This window comes from Notamacropus eugenii, chromosome 1 (genome assembly GCF_028372415.1).
Source record: "Notamacropus eugenii isolate mMacEug1 chromosome 1, mMacEug1.pri_v2, whole genome shotgun sequence".
NCBI lineage: Eukaryota > Metazoa > Chordata > Mammalia > Diprotodontia > Macropodidae > Notamacropus > Notamacropus eugenii.
The window spans coordinates 126,752,047-126,778,608 of NC_092872.1; the positions used below are offsets into that span (position 1 = coordinate 126,752,047).

The following is a 26,562-nucleotide window of genomic DNA, read 5'->3' on the forward strand; positions in this document are numbered from 1 at the left end:
GTGAAACTGAGAGACCTTAAGGGCTTGACTGTGGAGAGGAAGGGAAAGGATGGCTATCTAGTAAAGCTTTTCTTGCATTCCCCTAGAAGAAACCCATGCTGTTTGCCAGCGTTTTATCTGCCAACAGCAGATGTAAGCTCTCAAAAACAGCAGGGAGGATGTTGACTGTAACAATGCATCAAGGCTTTGGTTTGTAACCTCAATAGTAAGGCAGTTAACTTTTTTTTTTTTTAACAAAAGACATTTTGATTGCCAAATCCATAACCATTAGCAGCTGTGGTTGTGAGCAGAGCTTTTTCCTTACATGTATAGTCTGGTCTAGACCCAACAGACTTTCAAACAAAAATTCGGGTTAGTGGCTTTTGTTTCTGTGTGTCTGTCTGTATGTGCTATTTTTATCACTCCGTCCAGTGACCCATCTGATCTGTCTGAAATTTCAGGTTATCATTGATTATTCTTTTTCTCTGAAGTCACCATCCTTTGCCTGCTGCCGACTTCACTCCATTTTTCCTTCTGACTGGTATAATAATCAAGACTCCAAATCTATGTGAAGGTGATTCTGCTACGAAACACCTTTATTCTGTTGTAGGAGAACAGTTGTCTAGTGAGGAAAAGGATTATTATTTGGATTTCTTTCTGTGACAGCATTCAAGCTTCAATTAGAATAAAAGGTTTCTTATAAAAGTGAGTTTATATATAAAGATCAGGGTACCATTGTGGGACTGAGCAGGAAATTAAAAGATGAAGGAAACATTATTTGAACCTAGCAAAATTAGATACTAGATTCATGTCTGATATCTAAAAATACGTGAAGATGTCTCTTCTACTTTGTCCAAAAGTCTCCTTAGCATATAGACCTAGAAATCCAAAGGAGGTATGAAAGCAGTGTTTGAAAAGTATAAGCTGAAGACCTTGTGTGTCAGCAAAAACCCTCATGTAAGGATTTTTCAAAATTCACTGGGAACTTATTTCATTGAGATTAAATGGATTTTCAGAGTTCCCATGAAAGCATGAACAGAATCAGTGTCTGACTATCTTTAGTGTTATCTTTAGTCTTTTTATCAGAAACCCTTTTGAATGTGGCTTAGGGAATAACCCATCTACATTTTTAAGTATCAGAAGAACATGGTGTTTTTTTATTGTATTTCTTCTTGAGGGGGTAAAATATAATATTTGATTTCCATAATAGTGTACTATTTGGCTTTTATTTGAAGAATATTACATTATTTCTAGTTTCCCCATTGCCCCATGAAATTAACATAAATTCCTGTTTTGTAGATAAATAAACCAAGGCCATCAAGATTTGATTTGCGTGAGGTTACGAGAGTCTTCCATACCCTACGTAGTTCATTTTACAGGAACCTGCATTAAACTACTTGTGGTTTCAGTGATTCAGGTGACAGAGCTTTTATCTGTTTCACTGTCCAGAAAGAACTAGAAACCTTCAGGACTAAGCAAGAGAAATATTTTGGTTTTTCTTTTTTTGGGCGGTTTTCATTAACTAGTCAGTATGCATTTATTGGTGTACTTGCTGTGTGCCAGGCACTTCTAGGTGCTGGGACTACAAAGATAAAAACTGAAGGCCCTACCTTCAAGGAGTTCAATTTACATAGGGGAAAACAATATATCTATTTATACAGAATAAATACAAGGTAATGGAGGTGGGTGGTGGGTTAATGGCTATGGAAAAGAGGAAAGGCCTTGTATAGTAGGCTGCATTTGAGCTGAGCTTTGAAGGAATCTGGGGATTCTAAGAGGTATTACAGGAGAGGGGGTACAGACTGCAGAGACCAAGTACCATGTGTATGAAAGCTAATTGGGTTGAACCACACAGTGTGTGAAGGGGAGTTCATAGGGGTGGAAAGTTAGGTTGGAGCTTGGTTGTAAGGGCTTTAGATTCTAAATAGGAATTTGTATTTGATCTGAGATGAAATACTGCCTTAGGAATATTACCTTGGTACTGTGTGGAGGATCGATCAAAAAGGGGAGAGACCTGAGACAAGGGAGAGATCAATTATGAAGCTATTACAAGATCAAGGTGAAAGGTGCTGAGGGTCTGAACTACGAAGATCACTGAGCAAATGGAGACCAGATAATAGGTAGAAGGCATATGGGGAGGTAGATTCAATAAGATGTAGGCAAATAATTTGCAGTAGGGATGAGGTAGAGTGAAGAGGATGACTCTAAGATTGTGGGCCTAAGTGACTGGAGGTATGGTGGTGTCCTTGACAGAAAACGTTGGGGAAGTTAAGAAGAAGAGTTGGTGGCAGTGATGGGGAACTTGGTGATGTAGAACTGGAGTTCAGGAAAAAGACCAGGCTGCATATAGGAGTCATCTGGATAGACAGAATAATTGAATCTATGGGATCTGATGAGGATCCCCGAGAGAGTCAGTGTATTCTCACAGTTAGCGAGTGGGATATTCATGAGATGCAATAAAAGAAACTAAAAAAGAAGATAGGAGGAGAACCAGGAGAGATTAGTGTTATAAAAATCAAAGAGAATAGAATATGCAGAAGGAGAAAGTAGTCATCAGTGTCAAATGCTGCAGAGAGGTTAAGGAGGAGGAGTATTGAGAGAAGTCTACTGCATCTGACAATTAAAAGATAATTGGAAACTCTGGAGGGAGCAGTTTCAGTAAAGTGATGAGGTCAGAAGTCTGATTTCAAAGGGTCAGGAGTGAGTAAGAGGAGAGGAAATAGAGCCTATGAGAGTAGTTAGTTTTTTCTCAGAATCTTACTATGAAAAAAGAGGAGGATGATAGCTTGAGGGTATGGCAGGGTCAAGTGAAGGATTTTTAAGGATGCCAGAGACCTAGTCATGTTTGTAGGCAACCAGGAAGGAATCAGTGAAAGGGGAGATTGAATATTAGAGGACAGTGGGATGATTATAGGGCAGTTTGCCAGAGGAGATGAGAGAATAGGATCAAGGGTATAGGTAGAGGGATTAGTCTCCTCAGGGAGAAAGGCCACCTCTTCTTCAGGTGATGTCAAGAGGTTTTGAGATGTAGAGAGAGGGAGCTCATGGAGAATGGCCTCTGATTTTTTAATAAAGGATGGCTCAGAATCCTGTGGTGAAGGGGATTGGTATCAGGGCAAGAGTTGCAGTGGAGAGGAAGAGAGTGAGTTAGATAATGAACTATTGAAGAGCTAGGTTCTGATATTTCTTAATCCAAAATTGGGAAAAGCCTTGGGTACTTTGGTATTGTTGTCAAGGTAGATCTTACGTCCATTATTAAGAACGTGTTAGCATAGAGTCCTTGATTAGAACAGTTTACTTGCGGCTTTCATAATTTTAGCCATGGATTAGGAAGGGAGAAGGAAGGAGACAAGTACTGATGAAGCGCTTCCTTTGGGCTGGTGCTGTGCTAGGCACTTCACAAATGTTATTTCAGTTGATTCTCACAGGAGCCTTGGGTGATGGCACTGTGATTATTTGCATTTTACATTTGAGGAAACTAAGGTAGCAGAGGTGAAGTGACTTGTCCGAGGTCCCACTGCTACTAAGTGTCTAGGATAGATAGGATAGAACTCTGCTGTGTGGAAGTTGCCATGAGAGTTATATTTTCTGTGCTTGATGCTTTCTGTATGTAACTGGAGGACTGAGGCAGGGAGGAGGAGAGCTTATAACAGAGCGGTATAGTTTAGGTCTTGGTTCCTTCTAGAAATGGCCACTGTGCCCATGAGCAGCAGACACCTATTGGTTATTTGCTCTTAAGCTTCTTTCCTCTGTGACATATTTGTTACCACATTGAACTGGCAGTTCCTATGAGTGATCTTGGGCAAGAGGCCTGCCCAGGTTGCTGCCAGGCTCTGTTCCAGCTTATCTTTAGTTTCTCTTTATCCATCCCAAGTCACGTGATAGTTTTAGTCATGACATGGCAGTCGTTTTGTCCTGAAGAAAAGGGTACTGCTCTGAAGAAGGGAAGAAATAATTTTGCCCTCCAGAGAGGATATTGAATCCTGATTGTGTCATGTATGCCATGAATGCCTTGAGCTCTTTGAAGAATAATGGAAATGAGGATTATTAAACAGAAAAGAGCAAGATTGAGTTTATTCTCTTTTAGTTTTGTTGTACTCATGGCCACTTTAGTACAATAACTTCATTCTCTTTCTGAGTTTTACCAATATAGTCTCCTTGGAGTTGGCTTTCGGTAAACCAGATTTCATAGTATGATTACTTATCCTCTATAGTTATGCATTTCCTTTGTATGGCATTTCTTCTGAGTAATTGTTTTAGGTTTTCTTATCCCTCTGAGAAAGGGTAATGCTTCCAGAGCACTTGGGATTGTTTCTGAGGGGTTATGCTACAGTATCTTGGATTTATTGATCACTTTGGTACAAGGCCGAACCTAATTTCCAGGCTTCCAGAATTGGTGTAAATACCAGTTTGGCTATGGGTCAGCAACAGTTGCCAAAACCCTGGATTTCTTCTCTCTTATGGAAACGGCAAAAGAAATCTTTTTTAGCTGATTGGTGAGCAATTTTCTCTTGGTGAGGAGGAGAAAATGCCTGTTTAGCACTTAATTACCTGTTATGTTAGACAGCAGTGAAACTTATGAGGCATGAAAGAAGAATAGGTCCCCCTCCCCCCGTCATCAGGCTAGAAGCCAAGTGATGGGAGTCACAACACATCAAAGAGCAGGAGCAACTTTTCAGGGTGTCTGTACTTGAACTTCCCTTGTTGTTTTGTGTTGCTTAATCCTAGAACCTCGCTCACCTAAGCAGTCTGTTGCTTTCTCTGTTCTTTGCTTCTGGACTTGTCCTGGTTATTGTTTTGTATTCCTTTATCCAAACATCTTTTTGGTTTTTTTGTCTTATGACTCCCCCAGCAAAGAGCAGCTTTGTGTGTGCCTCTGACTGGCTGGCGTGAAGTGTGGTGCTTCTGCTCCCTGGTGTTAGGGCTGATTTATTGCTGCCTTCAGGCCCCACTTAGACAAAATGTATTCTTTTAGAAGCTTGAGACTGCCATGGTAACTTTCCTTTATGCATCTCTTGGTGAAGAATAATCCATGCATTTTTGCCCCAGTTTTCTTCATCCCTTCTGTTACATTGCATTTTTGTTTCTTCTCTTCCAAGACCCCACAGAGGCAGGTGCACAGTGGAGGTAGCAAAGGAAATATACATCTATATCTTCCTTTGGTGGGGGCAGTAGGAAAGTTGAATTCTATATTTATTTTCACTTTAAGGCAAAAAAGTGTATAGGAAACCTCCCACCATGCCGTTTCTCATATCCTATTTTCTCATGCCAAAGTCTCAAATTTTTTAATTTATATCATTATCTTGTTTTGTTAGTATACAAGGGGACAATACTCTGAGCTCATCCAATATAGGTTCATGTTGGCTACTTGTCAAGAGGCAAAGGTTTGCACCTTGTTTGAAGAAAGCAATAGATTATAGAATGGACTCTTCCTTCATACATAGGTGTTATCTCAAAAGCCTCTGATTTTCAGTATGTGCGCTCTTGACTTAAACTTGCCACACTGGATTTTGCTGTTCAGTTTGATGGAGTAGGCTTTAATGTAGGTAATTGTGAGGCCATAGCCATGTTTGGAAGTACCCAGAACATTACAACTGCCACTGCACATTCAAAGGATTTAAAAGGACAGTTTTACCCTTCCTTGTAGGTAAGAGGATTCACAGCTCCCATAAGCTGCTGAAGGAAATGGCCGTCCAATCAGCCGTTTCCCCTGGCAAACACTGAACATAATTTCCATAGCTTCCTACTAACTCAGCCTGAACCTCTTGTCCGGCCTGGCTTTTAGTTTTGGAATAGCAGAACTGTGAAATGCTGGCAGTCTCTTCCTGGCCTTGACACTCTCCAGAGGAGAGAGGGCAGGATAATTGAAGAAGAGGAGCTGTGAGCTGCTGGGGCTTCAGTTCCTGGTGTGTTAAGTTTAAAGACGTCAGTGAGAACCTCTGCTCATGACTTTTGCCAAATCAGCTGACAGTGGTTCTCAGAGCAGCCCTTCTGCAGAGTTCACTTTTTTTTTAGTTCATACTAGAACCTTCTCCATTCTGAGCTTTGAAAGGATAAAGGGGCTTCATGTACATACACAAATTGCACACAGCTTAACATCTGATCCATGCAATGATAAGGCTGTGCTAAATGAAAGCTGTGGTCTTATCAGACCAAGATCTGCAGCATTCTGTGCTGAGAGCTATAATATGTGGGCAGATCCCACAGTAACCAAGAGCACCTCCTACCTCCTGCAGCACTTTGCTTATCTATCACATGCAGTAGAGTTACTAAAGAAGATTGTAAAATACTGACTTTCGCAGTTCTTGCTGAGAAGCAGCATGGGGTAATGTAGTGGTGTCAAATAGAAATAGATTACTTTGGACTGTGTGTTAACTTAGACGATCACAGATTAGCATTATCTGTACCACATTATATTTTTAATTACTAAACACTTCTGAATTACATTTAAATCTGGTTTGCATTCCAGAGTTTTGTGGGCCTTGAGTTTGACACATCTGGTGTAGTACATGAAGTGCAGAATTTAGAGTCAGAAATGACTTGGATTTAGATCTTCACTTTAGTACTTTAGAATAATTATGGGCCTCTGACTCTTAGTTTTCTTATCTTTAAAAATGAAAATAACAAAACCTGAAATGCCTTCCTTATAAGGCTGTGATGAGGCTCAGATGAGATAATAGGAAGCAGTGCTATATGAATGCCAGATGTTGTTATGTGTGAATTGCAACAGAGTATTTCTGTGGGTACATCTTGGCAGATGAATAAAAGTAGAATTTTATTTCAAATGATGAAATTTTAATGTATAGAAATAGAAAGCCTGATGGTGGCAACTAAGGAACTGGCTTTTCTACTCATGGAGTCTTCCCTGCATGTTTGTAAGTTTTACTGGTTTAGTTTGGCAAGAAGAATATTGTGGCTAGATGGGCAATCATGAAATGCCAGGACAACTCCAGAGAAATGTTTTGCTGACTCCAGCTGTTGCCTTGAAACATGTGATTGAGTGATCACTTCAGTTTTATTCTAGGGTCAGTGACTCCCAGAGTAGAAGGAGTAAGAGCCATGGTTGTTCACACAGATCTAGTTCTGATCGGTGATGTGAAGCAAGATTCTAAACAGCTTTCACAGTTATATTTCAGATCATCTTTTCATCCTCACCAAGACTGGACTGCATCCAAAGTGACAAATTTTTGCATGTTCATATCTTTCAGAATGAATCTTCTTTCTTTTAAGTGATGGAAGGGCCCTATTTACTCTTTCTGGTAAAATTTCCTTAAAATACTTTCATTTTCTTAAGTCTTTCCAGTGCTTTATTCGTTGAATCCAGAAGGTACTCAGGTTTCTGAGATGAATATAGTTGGAAACCTCTAAGGTTCCCAGGAGCAGCGAGGTGGTGCTGTGGATAGAGTGCTGGGCCTGAGGTCAGGAAAACCTGATTTCAAATCACATTCAGCCTCAGACACTTCCTAGTTGTGTGACCCTGGACAAGTCACTCAATCCTATTTGCCTCCATTTCCTCATCTGTAAAAGGAGCTGGAGAAGGAAATGGCAAACCACTCCAGTATCCCCAAATGGGGTCATGAAGAGTCAAGACCCATCTGAAATGACTGCACCACAGCAATGAAGATTCCCAACTCCGGATTGTTTGTTTTTTCATAAGAGTCAATTCTGATTTGTCTTCTGGGAAGAAGCCAAGTGTTCTTTGGATGAAATTGTTTTGTGTATTTCCTGTAATCGATGGGAATGCAAGAATGAAAGGCCTTCTACTTTCTAAGTATATTTAGCACTGCTACTTTGGGAGAGATTAAGGTTTCATTCCCATTTTTGTCCTGGCTATGTCCTTGTTTTTCTCTGCTTGCCTATCTATGAAATGGAGAGATGATATATACTACCTGTTGCTTGCCTGTTTTGTAGCATGTTAGCGGAATTAGTGAGGTAGAGTCTGTGGAACATTTGAGTTTTTTTAAGAGAATGTTAATTTTAAATATTATCCCATCTAGTCCAACTCCCTGGATTTTTATGTTTATATTTTTCAGTACCCAGACCTTAGTCAAGAATCAGATTCTCCATTTGTCTTTATCTGCACAAATCCTCAAGAAATGATCCTGAAGTTTCCTATCAAAGGAAAACATAAAATCTGTAAGTCTATTTGCAATATCATTTCATTGCTAAACTTTTGCATTCTGACTGTTCAACCTGCCCTGGTCCTAGTGCTAATTTGGTGATTACTTAATGAATTAATAGAATTATATCCATTGTTTTCTAGTTGTCTTAATATAAAGTTCAGTATCATGTAGCTTACATTCTCTTTTCCTAGAGATGTCTTAAGACATTAACATATATGACTCTTCCAACAAGTAGAAGCCAATTCTTCAGTCCAGAGAAGAGATCTGAATATATTTGCTTATGTATTCAATTTACAAGCAGCCTGGAAAATAAAGCATTAAAAGTAAAGAACTGAAGCAGTTTGATAATTTGCTTTTTGTTCCTCAGTGTTTTCTCTGCCCTGATCTTCTTAAGACCTCTTATGACCAATTTAATTGTTCTTTCAGAGCATGAGTGTTATCCCTTTTTCACATTTCCCACTTGACAGTGTTTTTCCTGAGGACATTTTTTGGATCTTTTGTTCTTTTGCTTCTTCCACCTCTGGGTGATCTCTTCCTCTCTTGTGATTGCAGTACTCCATATACAATATATCCTTTTCCATTTTCAACTTCTTCAGCTCCCAGCCTCTCCTTTTTGATCCAGCACTTCACCATTCTCTACTTTTGGACATTTCAACATAAATTTCACCTACAAGCTCAAAGAAAATGTGATAAAAATTTGCCTGTATTTTCTCCAGCTATCCTCTTGGTTCAACTTACTAGTCAGTATGGTTTATCACTATAGGAGGCTGCTAGGTAGCTCAGTGGATAGCGTGCCAGGCCTGGAGTCAGGAAGACCTGAGTCCAAATCTGACCTCATACACTCATTAGCTATGTGACCCTGGGCAAGTCACTTAACATCTGTTAGCATTACTCTACTGGAGAAGGAAACAGCAAACCATTCCAGTATGTTTGTTAAGAAATAAGGGGTCATGAAGAATTGGACATGACTAAACCACTGAACAACAACAAAAGGTTTATCACTAATTTATTGATCAACTGAAATGATACATATAAACTACTTTGTGAAACTTAAATCATTATATAAATGTCAAATATCATTATTATCATTACCATGTTACTACTTTCTCAGTTGATTAGAAAGTCGTACTGAAGAATTGGGGTTTTGTGCTACACCAGTTAACTAAGCTCTGGTCATCATCACAGACTGTACTCCAGAACTGAGCCAGCCAGTTCCATTGATCTCCATATGGACTGTTTGGAATATGTGAATGAATTAATTCACATAATTGTAAGGTTAAAAGACCATCATTCAAAGGGCATGCATTCCAGAGACCCTTAGGAAAATAAATAGTCCCTACTTACATACCTTTCTTACATGGGAACTACCACTCCAGACAGCTATCATAAGGAGGAGTTGGCCTAAAGGGCTGCTTTTCTTCCCACTAAAGCTTGATATTTTCCTAAACCTTCCCTGCTTAAGACCTCATTGCTTTCAGACTTCCCATTCCTAGCCCCTATTTCCCCTTTTGACTTCATTGTACTCAGAGCCAGTCCCATGGTATGGATGATCCTCTGAGTACATAGAAGTAGAACTGGTCAAGGTGAGGGGTAAGGAAGGGGAATGCTAGCTAGGGAAACTTCATTCACCTCCTTCTTCCTTGGTTGCCAATATTGCTGATCCCCTGAGGATGAAACTGAAATTGACCTAGTCACCAAGACCCTAGTCCCTAACCCTTTATGGAATTGTAGTACTGTTTCCTACCATGTGTAATAATGTTTCTTTGGAGAAATACCTTCGAGAGACCAAAATGACGTTCAGAAATACATCTCCCCTTATTAGAATTGGATCAGGGACTCCTCTTTTTCCTTTCTGTTCTGAAAGGGATAGAGATGATTTTTGGTGCTTTCAGATTTTTGATGCTTTCAGGTACATACCATTTTCACCATTGTGCATTTTGACTTTCCTTATAGATTGGAGGGGCAGGTGTGAAAATTATTGGTAGCAATAAAAACACTTAGAAAATATACAATTCATTGTATCCGTGATTCAGGGACAGACAGGTTAGGAACAAGTTATCAATGTTCAATTTAGGAATGGATGGTAGGAGAAGAGAAACCTTGGTTGATAGACATGGAAAGTAAAAAAGCAGATGAAATTATTTTGGGGAGTCTGTAGAATTAAAAAAGTAACGCGTGTCCTTGGGAGTTTCCAGTGATAGTCAGTTTTAGGCCTCTCACCGCTCACCTGGGCCCTGCCTTGTACTTTGCTTCTCTTCCCCTGGAGCCTTTGCCTCTGACCTCTCTCACCAGGGAAGACAAGTGCCTAATAACATAATGGTAGAAGAAAGATTTTCCCAGCCTCTTAAATTAGAACTCTGAATAAATTTCTCAGGAGAAACATTGTTATACATAGTGGTTAATAGTATTGTACTAATACTAGCACTTTATGGTATTAGATACATTTTGGGTTAAATAGACTTTTGTGATTTGGCATAAGAACTAACCATCCTATAAAATAACTTTTTCCAAATTAATCTGTGTACTTTGGGACTTGAAAGATGAAACGTATTGACTGAACCCATAAACGCTCCTTTGGGGATGACCAACAGGTGAGTATGGGTAAATGTGGGGAGAAATAAAGGAGATTGTGACGTATTGAAAAATGTATGTGATAAATACACAGAGGGGAAAATGTTATTTGTTCATATTTTCGTAAGGAAACTTTATAGGCGTTACACGGAACACCAGTAGTTCTTTGAGCACAGTTTGGGCAACGCTTTTTTATAGCATTGTTTCTCTAGGAAAATGCTTTGAGCTATAAATAATTAAGTTACTGCATAGTGGTCCGCAAGGTGGGGATACTTTGTATCGCTTTGCATTGACAGTAAAGACATCTGCCCCATTGGCTGTCCTGCCATTTACTTTTAGCTACCATGATTAAGGTTACGTCTAATATTGACGTACTATGTTTTACTTAAAGTATCTAGAGAGAGCAGCAGAGCTGAAGTGTCAGAGAGTTACGGTTTCTGGTGTTAGAAAAAAATCTCCAGTCTTCATGCTGTACTGGTGGCAAAGTCATCTTCAAAGACCAAGGAGAGCACGATAGTTTTGACTTGAAATAAGGAATCTCATTCATATTTATGTTCATTTCCCTAAAACTTAACCAGTTCTCAAATCTTCCAAGAATCTCTTTCAAGAACTTTGATTGCTCCATCTGCCCTCATTAGCTTTCAATTTCATGACCCCAGCACCGAACCTAATGATTATATTGACCATTTCCAAATTTTCCCTTTGTTGCTTTGTTCTGCTGTGATTGAACTGACCACAACTTTTGACGTCATAAACTGCTTGAAATTTACTGAAACTGTTGGAACTTTAAATGCCTTTTGTGTGAAGTGCTTAAAGGCAGTTAAGCTTTAGGGAAAATCCTTCTACCAAAAAGGAATTGAATCAACTTTTAAGATGTGGAATCCTCAGTATAAAGCAGTTAAATGATGTGACCAGGTTGATGTGGTAAATTAGAGGTAAAGTTGAAACCATGTCTTAGATGCAAAATTCCCAGCCTTTGGCAGATCACTCTAGTTCTTTTGGTTGTTTTTGTCATAAGAGCAGGGTATTGGAGGTCAGGATCTCTGCATTGGGTCATACCACCTCTTTTTACTTTTTTACAATCTTTAAATTGAGGAAAACATTATTTTTGATAGACTCTCAAATCGAGAACAACATCCTCAGTAACTAAGATAATTTTCCTATTTTTATTTGCTTATATAACAAGTAAAAAAAATACAAGTTTTGTGTCTGGTATCATATTTTCTTCCTCCACACTAAGTTTCTAGGTTTTTTGTTTTTTTGTTTTGTTTTGTTTTGTCTGACTATCCTGGGGTATAATAATTCTTCGGTCCCTAGTTCTGTCCTAGAAAAGATGAAGGAAAACAATAGATGATTCTAGAGGAGTCATCTTAAAACAGGGAAGTTTATTATGCTTAGGAATTTACTGTCTCAGGTTTGTATTGCATTCTGTACTTTTCAAAGTCATATTCACATTTAGCACTTCACAACAACCATGCCAAGTATGTGGAGCCTTTATTATTATCCTTATTTAAAAGTGATGAAACTGGAGGTGTAGAAAAGTTAAATGAGGTCACACAACTAAGTGGCAGAAGTAGGATTAGATAGACTACAGTTGTTCTGATTTTAATCCAGTGCACTTTCTGGCACTGAACACACACTGCTGTTTTATTTGATAATGAACATAGATGTGAAACAGTGTGTGTCTCGGGGATTTTAATACACCTGTATGCTCCAGGAAAGCGGTTCCTTTGATTTCCCCTTCAGTCAAATACTACTGAGCCTTCTTCCCCTCCTCCCCCCTAGTTTATTAAGTTAAGACTTACCATTTAACTGGATGTGACTTTAGGAGAAAGTAAGCGGAGCACCATTTTCAGGACAAAAAGACAGGAACCTTGTTAAGATGGTTGTCACAAGGGGACCCCTAAGACTTTCTGATGCTAAGTTAGAACCTGTGGTTTTTCCTAAGAGTTTGTTGCCTTGTGGAGGTTGCTTGTGGGGGAGACGGAGGTTAGAGGCTAGGTACATCAGTGACACATTACCTGGGACAGGAAGGTGTTTTTGTTTTTGTTTTTCTGAATTTTAAACTTAGAAGAATCCCAGAGCCTGTGAACTCTGCCCTTCTTAGCCAGTGATAGGGGCCCTTTGTCAGTAGAGCATTCATGCGGTTTCTGCTCTACTGTTTGAGGTCACTCCCCCTATTGAGCTCAGAGGCTGCTCTGAGGGTGAGAAGAACTGCTCCTCTCACTGTGGGGGAAATTCATGCATCACGCCTAGCCAGTTAGCAGGTCCAGGCTTGGGCATCCCACTGTGTGAAGGGCCATTCCTTTATTACATATGTGTGTTGTGCTCACATCAGACACCCTGAAAAAGTGATAGGTTCTTTTTTAGTAGCTGTGAAATGAGAGAGACTTCACTTCTTATCTGTTTTGGCAAATGCCCACTGAATTTTTTTTTTTTTGTATGTCCTGCACAATGCTTCAACCTCCTTCAATTTCTGTACAATGGAATTCTAGGGTTTGGAAATGTCTGACTCCTGAAGCAAGATAATTGAATGTGACAGGAACAGGGTAACTAGGAGACCTGTGAGTCTACAATGGATTTGCATTGCAAATATAGTTTAAAAGTAATGAGATTTCTTTATTCTCTTTTATAGGGAAACTAGATTCCAAGATCCATCAAGGAGCAAAGAAAGGGTTAATGAAGCAGAAAACCACTGTCTGACTGAGAAAAGGAATCCACATTTTGCTCGTGGAGAATCCAGAGTTGTGTGCTTCCTTTGAAGTGGAGGCAGTAAAAATCCCCAGACTGGACTTAAGCATTGACTCTCTCAGAACATAAACTCTTAGCAAACTGTCCTAAGTTCTTGGGAGGGAGTGGAGAGAAGGTGGAGGGAAGATGCTTTCTTCACATAGTGGGCTAAGTCTTGTGTACTCTTTATAAAAATAATTTTAAAATTCCAAGTCTTTGACAGTTTTTTCCCCCCAAAAAAGGACTGGAAGGGCATAAATGAGAAGCCTTTTCCTTAGCTTTGAATTGTGTTCCATTTGGGAGATTTTGTTTCTCAGGAAAGTAAATGTTTTAAAAGTCTCCTTAGATAGGGAAGATTCTTTTTTTCCTAAGTCATTCAAGAAGTATTGGTTAAGCATCTGCTATATGCCAGGTACTGTGTTTACAAAAGTAATCTCAAAGGGTACATGGCAAATCTCAAAATGTTTAAGGGAGCCTCTGGCTAAAACAGGCTTGGGATAGGACAAGAGGATTTATCAAAACAAGTCATTACCACCAATTCTGTCCCCTTTTTCTAAACTGATCAATCCAAAAAGTGAGCCAGCTAGTCATTGGCCTGAATTGATTCTGGCACTCATGGACTGTCTCTTTCTCTCTCTCCCCCTCTTTTTTTCTCTCCCTGCTGAAGCCTTATGGAGCTGATTGCTATCGTGTGATAGACCTGACAATCTGACACCCTTCCTTACTACATTTCCAATAAAGAAAAAATGTCTTCAACAAATTCATCCAAATGTCCTCAAACATTGAAACTAAATCCTTAGATTACTCTTTGGCTGCTAGGTAGCCTAGTACATAGAGCGCTTGGCCAGGAATCAGGAAGATCCAAGTTCATATTTGGCGTCAGACACTTATTAGCTGTGTCACTCTGGGCAAGTCATTTCATTTGTTTGTCTCAACTTCCTCATCTGAAAAGTGAGGATAACGTCAGCATCTGCCTCATAGGTTGTGAGGATCAAGTAGGATATTTGTAAAAAGCCTGGCACTTGGTAGGTGGTGTATAAATGCTTATTCCCTTCCCCTCTGGAAAGTCATGTGCTTTGAAAAAGCAAGAGGTACAATTAAAATATTATTACTAGTTAGTCTGGCCTCACTTAGGGAAACATTTTGTTTCTGAAACAGTTCTAGGGAGCTGTTAGATTCTCAGTTCCTGGCTTCTTGAGGAAAGTCACACAGCCTTAAAATATGTATGTTCTGCTTTTTATAAAGCTATGGCATCACTGGTGAAGTTGGACTCCCTCCTGGAGTTGTGTGCATGACTTAAGAAAAAAAAGGGAAAAAGTACTCTGTTATGAATAAGATTAATTTCCGCTTTCTTTAATCCTTCATATTCAGCGTTTATTTGCATTGAAATGCCTACACTCATTATGCATTGATGTTCACTCAACTGTGAACCCTGCTTGCTGCATAGCTCTAGGCACCAGTTCTACATAGCCTGAGTGTTACTGATTCCCAGGCAAACCTACCACATATTAGCTCATGATGGGAACATGGAATAGCCCTTGCTCTCTTGTTTAACCTGCATGGAAAAAGTAGGGAGGATAGCACTTCTAAAAAAGATACTTACTGGCCTCACGCAGACAGTGCTGTTGGCAAATGATACCAGACTGAGTTCACTAAGCAATTAGTGGCATCCTGTATTATATGCTCGATTTTGTCTAGTTTTTTACTCAAAACAAATGCACAGAGAAGGTAAGGTTTTTTTGCTTTTCAGTTTGAGTACAGAAAGGACTGATGTTTCCACTTAGAATGCCCATGCTGGCCTCAAGAAAAGTAATCAGAAACTGCTAAGAGGTCTGGTTATGTAGCTCTTCCACATGCTAAGTAAGGAGCTGGGTAGACGAGGCAGTTGCAGGGAGAAAGATGTGGCAAGTTAACCTTAGGTACAATAATAATAGAGTTTTATTCCGTTTGGGGTGGAAGGGTAGATCAGAAGGTAGGAAGGAGAAAGAAGTGGAGGAGAAACTTGGGAGAGATGACTCAGCTCTTGCATGATAAAAGAACATGATTTAAAAGTGTTGATTCTTTGCAGCCTGTCTGCTAGACTCACCCTGGACTGGTCTTTCAGTGCTTTGTAACGTTTCACTCTGACCTTGTAAATCAAGGATAATTTGGATTGGGGGAAGTTTGACATTTCTGAGCTGGTTTTCAGTTGCAGCCAAAGTGACTGCGCCCCCTTTCGGCTATAACTGGGTCAGTTTTAATAATCTTTTAGCACCTGGAGGGACAACCTAGTTTTCTTTCTTGTTTAAAATTTAATTTCATTTTGTTTATTCCTTCCCCTCCTCCTTCCAGTTCCTAAACCACAATTATTTGCATGCTCCAAAGTTGGCTGTGCATGATAATGGAGGCTACCCTGAAGGCCCCAAGAGAGTTTGACTTTGAGTTAACCATTCTGAAGGGGGGAAAGAAATTTGCTTCTAAGAAAACCATTTGAAGAAATGAATGTAGATTTCTCCCACAGTCTTTCAACTCAGAAACAGCTGGAAACTTCAAAAAGTCAACTGGAGGGCAGGTGTAAAAATTTGAGTACCAAGGCTGATTTTTTTTTAGGCCATTACAAATGAATTATACTTACAAATCCCTTTACCTTTAGCCTCCTCTTTTATTAATCCCTGTTTATGTGGATTATATTTAAGACTTTTAAAATATGCCTTACCAGAGCCCCAGAGCCAGAAATATAGCAAGTATCTTGGGGCTGTTCTGCCTATCCGGAGACTGGCCAACAAAAAGAAAGCACCTATTATACTGAAGATCTGTAAACTTCAGCATCTTAGAACTGGGGGAGAAAAAAGAGCCCAAAGGATTTGGATATTTCCTGGGATTGCAATGGCAAGTGCATGTTTGCTGCTTCTGAGCCTCTGAAAATGCTGGTGGGGGGTGCTGAAAGATACACGGAATACTCAAGTTCCAGAAGTTAGGAAAGCCACTAACACGTGGGAGAGCTTTTCGGCCTCAAAAGGCTAGAATGCTGTGTAGGGATATTGTTGTGGGTATGTGTACATCCATGTATTTGCACGCCCCATTACTCAAAGGGCAAAACTTGAGTGTGTGTGAAATCTGTCACTTTCCCAATCCAGGTGGAAAGCGAAGGCATAGAAAAGTGAGTTGACCAGATTTTGAGGAAAATGAGGGGAGGAATGGGGGAAATAAGGTGTGTCAGTTTAACAAGAAAGGGTAGAGGAAGTCTCAGAGATGTGGTCAAAGAAAAGAGGACCAATCCAGGGGGGAATGGATGGGACCAGGCAGGAAATGCCCCTGGAAAGTGGAAATAAAAAAGACTGGTTTATTAAGCAAATAGAAATCTTTAAATAAGAGTTGAGCATTGCAAAGAAAAGAAAGGGAATGGGGCTAAGGAACAAAAGGTGTCTGAGGGATGTGGGGGAGGGGAATAAAGGACTTACAGGGGCAACAAATTAAAACCCAGGCATGCTTTAAGTCACATAGGACACCTGAGTACCTTAAAATTGAGGGTAGCTAGTATTACCTTATAGCGATTCACACTTATTTATGCTAGAAGCTTTTGCTGTAGGGGGTCACCATTTTCTGTCCCTCTTCAGTTAAGCTTACGTCTCTTTTACTTTGTCCTCTATAGGATCAAATTCCACTTAATTTTTGCAATTATTGAACGACATTTTTCTAGGAGAGCTATATTGCTTAGTAACTAACGTAGCACCTAATCTCATGCCTAACGTCTTGATAAAACCATATTTATTACAAGTCCAGTATTCTCAGCCCCAGAGATCAGTTTAGCTTTCTTTAAATGGTGGATGTCAGTGCCTATTTTCATACCAAAGAACAGTTTACCCAAAGAAAAATAACTGTTTTGCCAGTTATTCAGATTGGAGCATCTGTAAAGTGGGGAAGGGATTAGATGACCTCTAACATCCTTTCCCACTCTAAATCTGATCGTATAAGGTTATTATCATTATTTATGCTGAGGCCTCCAATCTATTTGGGCCAAGGTTAGATAGTTAGACACTCTCTTCAGTACTTTCTCTCTTTCTCAGTGTGGAATAGTGGATAAAATGTTGAATTTGGTTTAAGAAGCTGTGTTCAAATGTGTGACCACGAGCAAGTCACTTAACTTCTCTGACCTACGTCCCTTATGTGCATAGTAGTACCTACTGTACAGGGGTTGTTAAGCTTAAACGTGATTGTGTAAAGAAAGGCTTTCTCTGCACCTTATTTATGCTACATAAATATCCACTAATATTATCACTTTTCTAAGTCTGGTGCTTATAATAACTGATTCAGAGTGCACATTATAGCACCACATCCCTCTGTAGCCATTATCAGGGATAAAGTTTGTTCCACCGTAGCCCAAAAACAACCAAAAGGGAGCCATGAAAATTTCCAACTCAGTTCTAGTTTTGGGGGCATTCCAGGTTCCGGGTTGTATTTCCAAGCCATGTGTTATCCAGAGTGTGAAAGACTACTGAATAGTACCTAGAGATAAAGGAAGAAAGGGAGGTCAGGGAGGCAGGAGAGAGGAGGAAAATAGGCTACAATCCAACAAGAGATACAGGCCCTAGTTAAATAGTAAAGAGTAGGGAGCCTCCAGGATAAAGATAAATTTCCATTTGATCTGGAAAATGGGGAGGGAGCCTCAGAGGTCAGGAAGAGGTCCAGAAATAGGAGGAGGGTGAGGAAAGGACAAGATTACAAGAGTTTTGGGCACAGAATAAAAGACTAGGGAGATGGGACTTGGGTCATTTTGAGCTGCAGAGAGGAAAGAAGCCCATTTGGGACAAGGGAGAGGTGGCAGTTGGAGCAGGGAGGCGGACAGCAGCAGGCTTTATGAGCCCCGCTTTAAAGATAAAGCTCCACCCGAGGAAGGCTGGGAGGCCAGGTGCTTGGGCTCAGTCCAGAGCTCGCAGCCAAGCCGCCCAGGCTTTGTCCCTCGCAGGGCTGCCCTCCGAGCCATCAGGAAGCACTGGCTAAGTACCACGCACTGTGCTAGGCGCTGACGCCCTCCCTGGCGCAGACTTCACGTCGTCCCCAGGCCTAAGCTCGACCTCCCTTCCGAGACCAGACAATTGGCTCTTAGGAGTTGCTCACTCCAGGTTTCCTCCAACTCCTCGCTCCGCTGCTATTCCGTTCTCCGGGTTTTCCTGGATTCCTCGCGTAGGAAATCTGCTCTCCAATCCGGGCTCCGCGTGGCCGTGCGTTCCGGGACCAGGATTTGCCTCTTCCATCCGGGTTCCGGGTGTCCCTCCCCCCCGCCCCCCGCCCTCACTCCCCGCCCCCCAGCGCTCTCCCGCTCCGTACTCAGGATCTCTTTCCTCCGGGTTTCTCCGCGCCGGCCACGAATCCGGATCCGCGGGCCCGGGAGTCCGGTGTCCGGGTGTTCTGAGCGGCCCTGGTTGTCCCGGGTCCCGGATCGCGGCGGCGGCGACGACGGCGGCGGCGGCGACGACGAGGGACCCGCGGGCCCCCGGACACAGCGGCACCGGCCAGGCCGGGCGGGGCGAGTGGAACCGGGAAGAGGAGGAGAGCCGGAGCCGGGGTGGGGTGGGGGGAGGGGCTTCGGGCACGGATGGCGGCCTGGGGCCCGTAGCGGCGGCGGCGGCGGCGGCTCCACGGCCGGGGGCCCCGGGTGGGCGGAGGTGGCGGCTCCCGGGACCGGCCGCGCGGTGAGTCCGGAGCTTTGTGTGGAGCTGGCGGGGGGAGGGGGCGGCCGGGCGGGGGTGGGGATGGGGAGGGGGCGGTGCTGAGGGGCCCGGGGCCTGGCGGAGGAGGAAGTGGGGGCTGGTGGGGGGGCCTTCGAGAAGGGGGGGTCCAGCGCGGAATTCCACGCGTGGGTGGGTGGCGGGCCCTCGGGGTCGGGGCGGCTGGACCCAAGGTGACGCCGGGTTGCGCGGGGCGGGGAGAGTGGCTTCGGCGAGCGGCCTGGGGGAGCGGGCGGCGGGGAGCGGGCACCGGTTGTGGGGGTGTGCCTGTCCCAGCCCTCCAAGATGGAGGGGTTCCCCGGGCGGGGGGGCCCGCTGACCCCGGCCCCCTCCGCCTTTATGTGTAATCATGGTTGGATCGTGCTGGGCTCCGCTCAGATTCTCCTTCCTCCCTCCGGGGCTGAGGAGGAGGAGGAGGAGGAGGAGGAGGAGGAGACGCGTCCGACCAATTAACGCGTGTTTGTGGACGGGCAGCGGCGAGCAGGCCTTCAGCTTCTAGGAACTAGGCTCGCGCAGGCGGGGAGACGGAGCCCTGGGGGGGTGTCCGAGCACCCCCGACCGACGGAGACCCGCCGCGATGGGGGGCCCGGCCCCGGGTCCCGGGCTCGGCCCTGCCGAGGAGCCCGGCCGCTTTGTCTGGAGGGAGGCCGCCTGCGAGGGCTGACTGCGGGGCCGCCGCGCACAATGGTCCGGGTGCGACCCCGGCTCGGAGGTGACCCGGCCACCCTCCCCCGCCCATCGTGCACGCCGCGAGGGTCGCGGGTTCGAGTTCTGTCCGAGAGCTGCGGACAGGCCCCATCTCCCAGGCTCCTCCGGGCCAGACTGGGCCTCGCCGTTGGGGGAGGCCGGACGGAGTGGGGAACAATGCCGAGCTCCTGGGCACGCAGTTTCCGAAGAATAGGGGGTGCCAGCGTGGTGCCTGCCTTGTCCGCTTGCTGCCCCAAGGGGGTGGGCAGCGTCCGGGCGCCCTCCAAAGATGAACCCGGCTCTGGGGACTTGACCTGAAGGTGGTCTATAACCTGGATATTTTTGTGGCCACATCGAGGACCTGCGTGGACAGGACTAAGGTACGGAGAGGCCGAGGGCCTTCTTAGTGATGACTTCTGATTTTTAGAAGCCACTGGCTCTTCCTGCGTGGGTGTGAAACTTTCACCGAGGGAGTGGCCACTTTACTGGTGATTGGATCCTGCCCCATTCATGGAGGTGACAATTGGGAAGCGGCTGCTTCTTGGAGACCGTGCCAGCCTAGAGAAAGCTGCGCGCAGTCTCCCCAGGTGGCAAAGACTTGGAGCACAGGTGGACACCCGCGGGTCCTGTCCAGAGTAGCTTTGAGCTTTAGAGAAGGCAGGCCCCTAGGTGAATCTCCTTCCCTCCCCTCCCCCCAGCGGCTCAGAAGGACTTCTCCTAAGGAATGGTGGGTTGGGGTCTGTGTTGTTGGAAGCAGTCCGTGCCCTTAGGAGTACCGAAGTCAGAAAGGAAGTGCAAAATAAAGTCCATTTTGTATCGTTGAAGACTTTGTAGAATGGGACCGTGGAACAGAACATCTGAAATGTGGTCGGCATTCATGGATGGGGATATCAGACATGAGAAATAACTTTGAGTTAGGGTTAGTCTGCAAATACTCCACAGGGATAGCGTGGTGAAGAAAAAAGAGCATTTGGAGTCGGAAGGCTTGTGTTCAATGCAACTGCAAATACAGCCTTTGTGACCTTGGATGAGTAACTTCACCTCCTTGGGCTCAGTTTCCTTAAGAAAGTTGTGCTAGATGTCCTTTGAGGTCCTTTTTGGCTCTATATCAGTGATCCTATAATCACGTGACTTAACGAAAATGACATTTACATTCTTTTTGACTCTGAAAACAACAGATCATTAGTACCTCAGAAGGTTCTCCAATTTGTTCACTGAAGAAGATCTTTCTGTTAACAGAGATTGGAAAAACTTTGAGAAGAGTAGGTCTAATCCCTAGAAACAGTAGAAAAGAAAATGCACCTCTTACAAATGGGTGGTGTCAAGCTCAAATAGAAAATAGGAGCCATCTTTCTTTACATAGGAATCACTGCTGGCCACATGTTGATTTGGCTTTAAAATGTAATGTCTGTTTTACTGTATGTTTATTTTGTAAAATATTTCCTACTTACATTTTAATCTGTGTTGGACACCTGTGATCTGGATTGTAGTTTGGTAAGAGATTAAATAAAACAGATGTCTGCTTGTTCTCCCCTTTCTGTAGACCAAAGTAATATGACTTTCCAAGTGGATAACGTTATCATAAATGTATAACTGGAAGAGACTGTAAGGGTTATCTATTCCACCACCGGCCTTTGATGAGATGAGAAAGTTGAAGCCCAGAGATGAAAATTTGACTTTGTCTGAGTTCACTACAATAGTAAATGGCAGAACAGTGTTTTGAATTCAGATCCTCTGGCTCTTTCCCACTGTCTCAATGTCTTATATTGACAAATTGATATAAAATTTAATTTGGATTTCATAGTATCATTAGTTAGGAGCCAGAAGAAACCTTAGAGGTCGTCTAGTGTGACCCCTTCATTTTGCAGATGCATGTGATGTGATTAATAGGATCAGGCAGGATTTGAATCTAGGTCTTTCTGAATTTCCTAATGCCAGACTCATCCAGTTCTTTGTGGAGATGTTTCAAATCCTGTCAGATGCCAGTGGAAGCAGAAACCTCAAGTTACTTAGTATTTTCTAACTAGTTTTTATGATTTCAGAGTTGGACTCATTATATAGAACATATAAATGTCTCAGTTTTAACTCTGTAGTATGTGTTTCGGGAACACTTTGGGAAATTTGTACCTTTTTGTTTTAGTAGGAAGTTTATCCTTCTGAATTAGCTGTAGAGGTTAGCATTTATTTTGTATGGGTAAACAGGTGCATGTGGAGCCTGTGTATGCGTTTCCAGTGTACTCAATGATCTTTCTGGTTACAGAGTGGGCCTTCCGTACTAGGCAGCGCATTATTTGCAGCATCTGGACGGAATCTGGGGGTGGAATAGAAGATGGCTTGCTGATGGGTTTGCTAATTGCTGTGTCAGGCAGAGGTGCTGTTTCTAATTTAGGTGATTGGCTGGCACTGCTGCTTGAGTTCAGCCATACAAGCTAGAAAGTGTAGGTGTCCTACAGAACTTCCTAGAGCCCCTGTCTATGTGCTGTGTTCAGCCCTGCTCTAGTGCCTAACAGTGTTATGTTGCTTTATGTTGCTGTCTTTTCTCCAGTGAGACCTAGCCATTTCTTGCCACCTTTGTAGGCAACTGATCATGCATAAGGATGCTGCCAGGCAGAGCCCCCTCTAGGAACACTGACACCTTATGTTAGGTGACATGTTGTTTGTGGCTTTACAACCAGTTTTCTTCCACTTGGCTCTTAAAAATGAGGCAGTCAGTTCCCTACAGAAAATACCAAGTGAACTATGAATATACTCCTTATAGTTTCCAGGAAAATGTTGATTGGAATGGAAAAGGAAGAAGTTATGAGTTGCTTAGTATGTGATTTGCAGGTGTTAGGCTCACTAAGGGGGCCATGAAGCACTATCTTCACCAGGGAACAGGTAATTCACCAAAGCACCTGCCTCACTGGGCACGTGGAATTGGCAGCAGCTGTGGGGCTGAGGAGGGATTATTGAGCAGGTGGGTAAAAGAATCATATGCCAGAGTGGCAAGAAAATGCTTGATCTCCTGTGTTCCAAGCTTAGTCCATATGTATGAAATTGTGTTTTCCTTCCTATTTCTCAGTGCATTATGCTGGTATGTGAATAGAATGATGATTTTGTAAAAGAAAAAGGAGATTCTCAGGCTACTGAGTTTCCAGTAGGTTGCTGAGTGACAGAGCTCAAGAGGTGTCCTGGAAGGCTCAGTTGTGTTTCTGAGTATCATGAATGTGAAGGAAATGGTGGTAATTTAGGGTTTCCAGTATTTGTTTACTGAAAGGAAATGGGAAGGAGAGAAACCTGTACTTTCAACATTGTGAAAGGAATTTAGTTCACTAGCTGGATATTAGGCAACCAAAAAGTTTTTCCCTGTTGCAGAGGGGCTAATTTTTCCAACTGAACATATGATCCTCCTATGGTGGCAGCTCTTGAGGCTTTTTGTACTGTTTTGTTTTTAGTCTTCCTGAATAACACCTTTGTAACACTTTGCCCTTTGCCCTTTGCTTAGGACTGCTTGGTAAAGTCAAACAACCATTGGAGGGCTGAATGATCTGAAAGAGATATCTTTATTAAATATTTACTTTACAAAAAACTTTTATTTTCCTAATCTTTTTGGGGAGATTTTTCCCTCACTATTTGAAGAATTAGCACAAGTCACCAGATTTTTCTTGTGTATGACCATTTTTCTTAATAAAAATTAATAAGGTATTTTAAGCTTTCCAGGTGTGTGCATTGTCAGTGCCAAAGAACATATTGATAGAGTTGCTATAACAAGTTGTGCTTGGTGTTTGTTTAGCCTTTTGTTTATACCCTCCTAGAAAAGAAACTCAGTATAACTGTAGTTTGTTTGTTGATGGAAGAAACACAGAGGCTTAATTGGGTGGAAACATCTGGCCCTCTATAGGATTTCCAAAATACCTCTTCCCGACCCCTCCACACATGCTGATTATAGAGTCAAGGCCCTAGCCTGTTTGTCAGCCCAAATGAGAGAGAGAGAGAGAGGTCTTGAGGGAAAGACAGATCAGCAGGCCAACTCTGAGACACCCTCCCCCCACCTTTTTCTGGGGCCAGGCCCCATGGGTTGCTGCTGGGGTCATTGACAGGGCAGCCTGGGGCTTTGGTTCTGTGCTGTCTGCCCAGGCTCTGCTGGGCTGCTGGATTATTCTAAATGGGAGCCTGGTGGGAACCAGTGTATGGCACTCACTGCTGGGAGAGACTAAGCTCCTTGTGTTCCCTAGATAAAGCACTCCCCGTTTTATTTTTCTCCTCATGGATGCCAAGCCATTGCCTAGAGCCACCATATCCTTTTCTAGAATTCTTGGTAGTTTGCTTCCTCATGCTTTTCTCCCTTCCCCCATCTCCCATCTTAGTTCTCTGCTTTGAGGACTCTACTAGTAGCTTGGAAACACTAATTACTGTAGCTATTATAGTCACAGCCCAGATCCTCCACCTCCTTCCCTCTCACCCTTTTCTGTCTTCCCCCTCCTTCTCTCACCAGCAGGAGTTGAACTGCAGTCTCATGAGCACAGTCAGATGTATGAATGAACTTTCTATCTTGTCGAGGCAGACCTCCAGATCCGACAGGGCTGATTTTTCATGCCTTTCCTGCAGTTTGTACATAGATCAGAGTCCTAGAAACTAGAGATGGCAAATACCTATTAGGTCATATTTAGTCTGTCCTTCAGGGATAAACTCAGGAACTTTTCTCTTGCTTCTGTTCGGTTTGTTAGTGAGAACGATCTGCTGTCAGGTATTTTCTGATGTTGCTTTCTTACCATTGGCCTTTCTGGCCACTAGGTATGGCATGCTTTGTTTCATGTTCTAAATTGAATGCTCCAGTCTTTCTACTTTTGTCCATCTTGATCTGTGAAAGTTTCTTTGTGAATTCCTGTTGCCAATATTATGTTCTTCCATGAGACATTCGTGTTTATTCTCTTGCTTTGCTCAGCAGAGTGAAGCATGTGGTAGATAATAAAAAGAACTGGAAAATGTAGGAAGTTTTAAGGAAATCTTTGTGGGGACAAATATTGCTTTTCTCTCATTGGTCAGGGGTCTTTCCTATCCCTACCCTTTGTTCATCTCTTTGTGCCTGAATTTTTTTTTCATGGTTCAGTTATGGTTTGTATAAGACACCATCTGACTAGGCAGGGGAATCCATTTTAGGAAGATCCCCTTTGGATATTTCTTTATATTGCTCCGACCCTTTGGATCTAGTGGCATGGTAGAAAGAACACTAGGTTAGGATTTGCAAGGTCTGGGTTCCAGTCACCATCCTCCCACTAATTAGCTAGACACCTACCTGGGTCTAATTTCCTTATCTAGGGGGTGATTGGACTAGATCTCTAAGATCTCTTCCAGCCTTACGGTTTCTATCATTTAAAGCTTGAATGAGGAATTAGGTATTTGTGGGGAGCAGATATTGGGGTGAAATGGTTGAAGCTAAAATAAGTAGGAATGAATTGTCTTTATACTGTACACTACTGGGCTTGTTAGAGGGAACACCTACCTTATGCTCTGCTTTTGTCACAGGGCACCACTGTTTGGAATTGCCTGTGGCTTGGTCTCTTCCTTCTAGATGAATTATGGATACGGTGATTTATTGAGTATATTTATACAGATATTTTTCCCTGGCCTACCTTAAACCCCCAACGACCTAGGAAAGGTAACCAGAGCTCATGCTGCATCATGATGAAATAGAAGGGACACTGAAATTAGCAATACCTGCACTATTCAAATCTTTGTGCCGATATTTAATAGCTGTTGCATCGTTAACTCTCTGAGATTCAGTTTCCTCTCCTGTAAAATGGGGATAATAAAACTTAATGCCACTGTCTCATGAGAGGCAGGTTGTATAATGACTCTCTAGAGAGTTGGCCTTGGAGTCAAGAAGAACTGGGTTCAAGTTCTGATTCAGATAGAACTGTGGGCAAGTCCTTTATAACTCCTTAGCTCCTAGACAACTTTTTTTAGACCTTGGAGGAGTTGCTAGTCTGTGCTGGTGGAGGAAGTTCCTCTACATTGATGAAATCACAAGTCAAAATGGTGGAAAAAACTAAAACTCAATGACCTGTATCTCTCAGAGTTGTTGTGAGGACAGTGATAATATTAAAAATCCTATATAAATGAGTTATCGTTAATGAGGAAAGACTTCAGTTTGAGGGAAGAATTTGCCCTATGGTGTGCAAGTTTTATTATTTAGCTTCGGTGTTCAGACCCAAGGCCTTTGAGTCACTTTGATTTGGATTCTTGGAGCCTACTGGGGCCCTTTCAGATTACTTGGGGGTGGGGGTGGGGAGGGCAGGCCTCCATTTTTGTTCAGTTAGTGGAACGCCTGCTTTGAATTGATACTTTTGAACAGCTTTAGTATATCCAAAGTATTTTAGTTGGTAAATGTTTTTGTCCTTTTAATGTTAAAAATAACGTTTGACACCAGATCCTTTTAGTGAAATTCCCTCTTGAAGAGCACAGTGAAGATAGGAATTGTGTTGGGTAACTGCAAGAATTTGCAGGTTCACAGGAATTCTGGGAGAGTTCCCAGCAAGTTTTCATAGCCAGGTCTGTAATTCCCCAGGTTAGGGTTTTTGTTGGAGATGCCAGATTAATGTTGGGATTTGGGGCTTCTGATAATAGCCATTTATTGGCTGTTTGAAGAATGAATTTTTCCCCCAATTTGTACCAAGATCTTGTGTTTGATTTGCCTCAGTGCTGTGATAGTAACGTTCCTTGTATTGAAATATTCACTTAAAACATTCATCATCTGTTACTTAAATACCTTGTGTTTATGTGTG

At 42.6% G+C, this 26,562-nt stretch overlaps 2 protein-coding genes across 8 annotated transcripts in view; both read left to right on the forward strand.

Annotated features, from left to right (window-relative positions):
* TRIP4 (thyroid hormone receptor interactor 4) overlaps positions 1 to 13,615 on the forward strand; it is a 43,551-nt gene extending 29,936 nt beyond the window's left edge. For 4 of the 5 annotated variants that reach the window (XM_072613690.1, XM_072613718.1, XM_072613697.1 and 1 more), the window contains 2 exons: positions 8,013 to 8,115; positions 13,309 to 13,615. In XM_072613690.1, the coding sequence (XP_072469791.1) occupies positions 8,013 to 8,115; positions 13,309 to 13,376 (171 nt within the window). In that variant the 3' untranslated portion in view covers positions 13,377 to 13,615. The remainder of the gene's footprint in view (positions 1 to 8,012; positions 8,116 to 13,308) is intronic. The other variant, XM_072613708.1, reaches the window with a different exon arrangement.
* Positions 13,616 to 18,887: 5,272 nt separating this feature from the next.
* ZNF609 (zinc finger protein 609) overlaps positions 18,888 to 26,562 on the forward strand; it is a 230,449-nt gene continuing 222,774 nt past the window's right edge. For 2 of the 3 annotated variants that reach the window (XM_072613752.1, XM_072613739.1), the window contains exon 1: positions 18,888 to 19,075. The gene's annotated coding sequence lies outside the window, so the exon portion shown is untranslated. Of the gene's footprint in view, positions 19,076 to 19,421; positions 20,179 to 26,562 lie in introns of those variants that run through there. The other variant, XM_072613746.1, reaches the window with a different exon arrangement.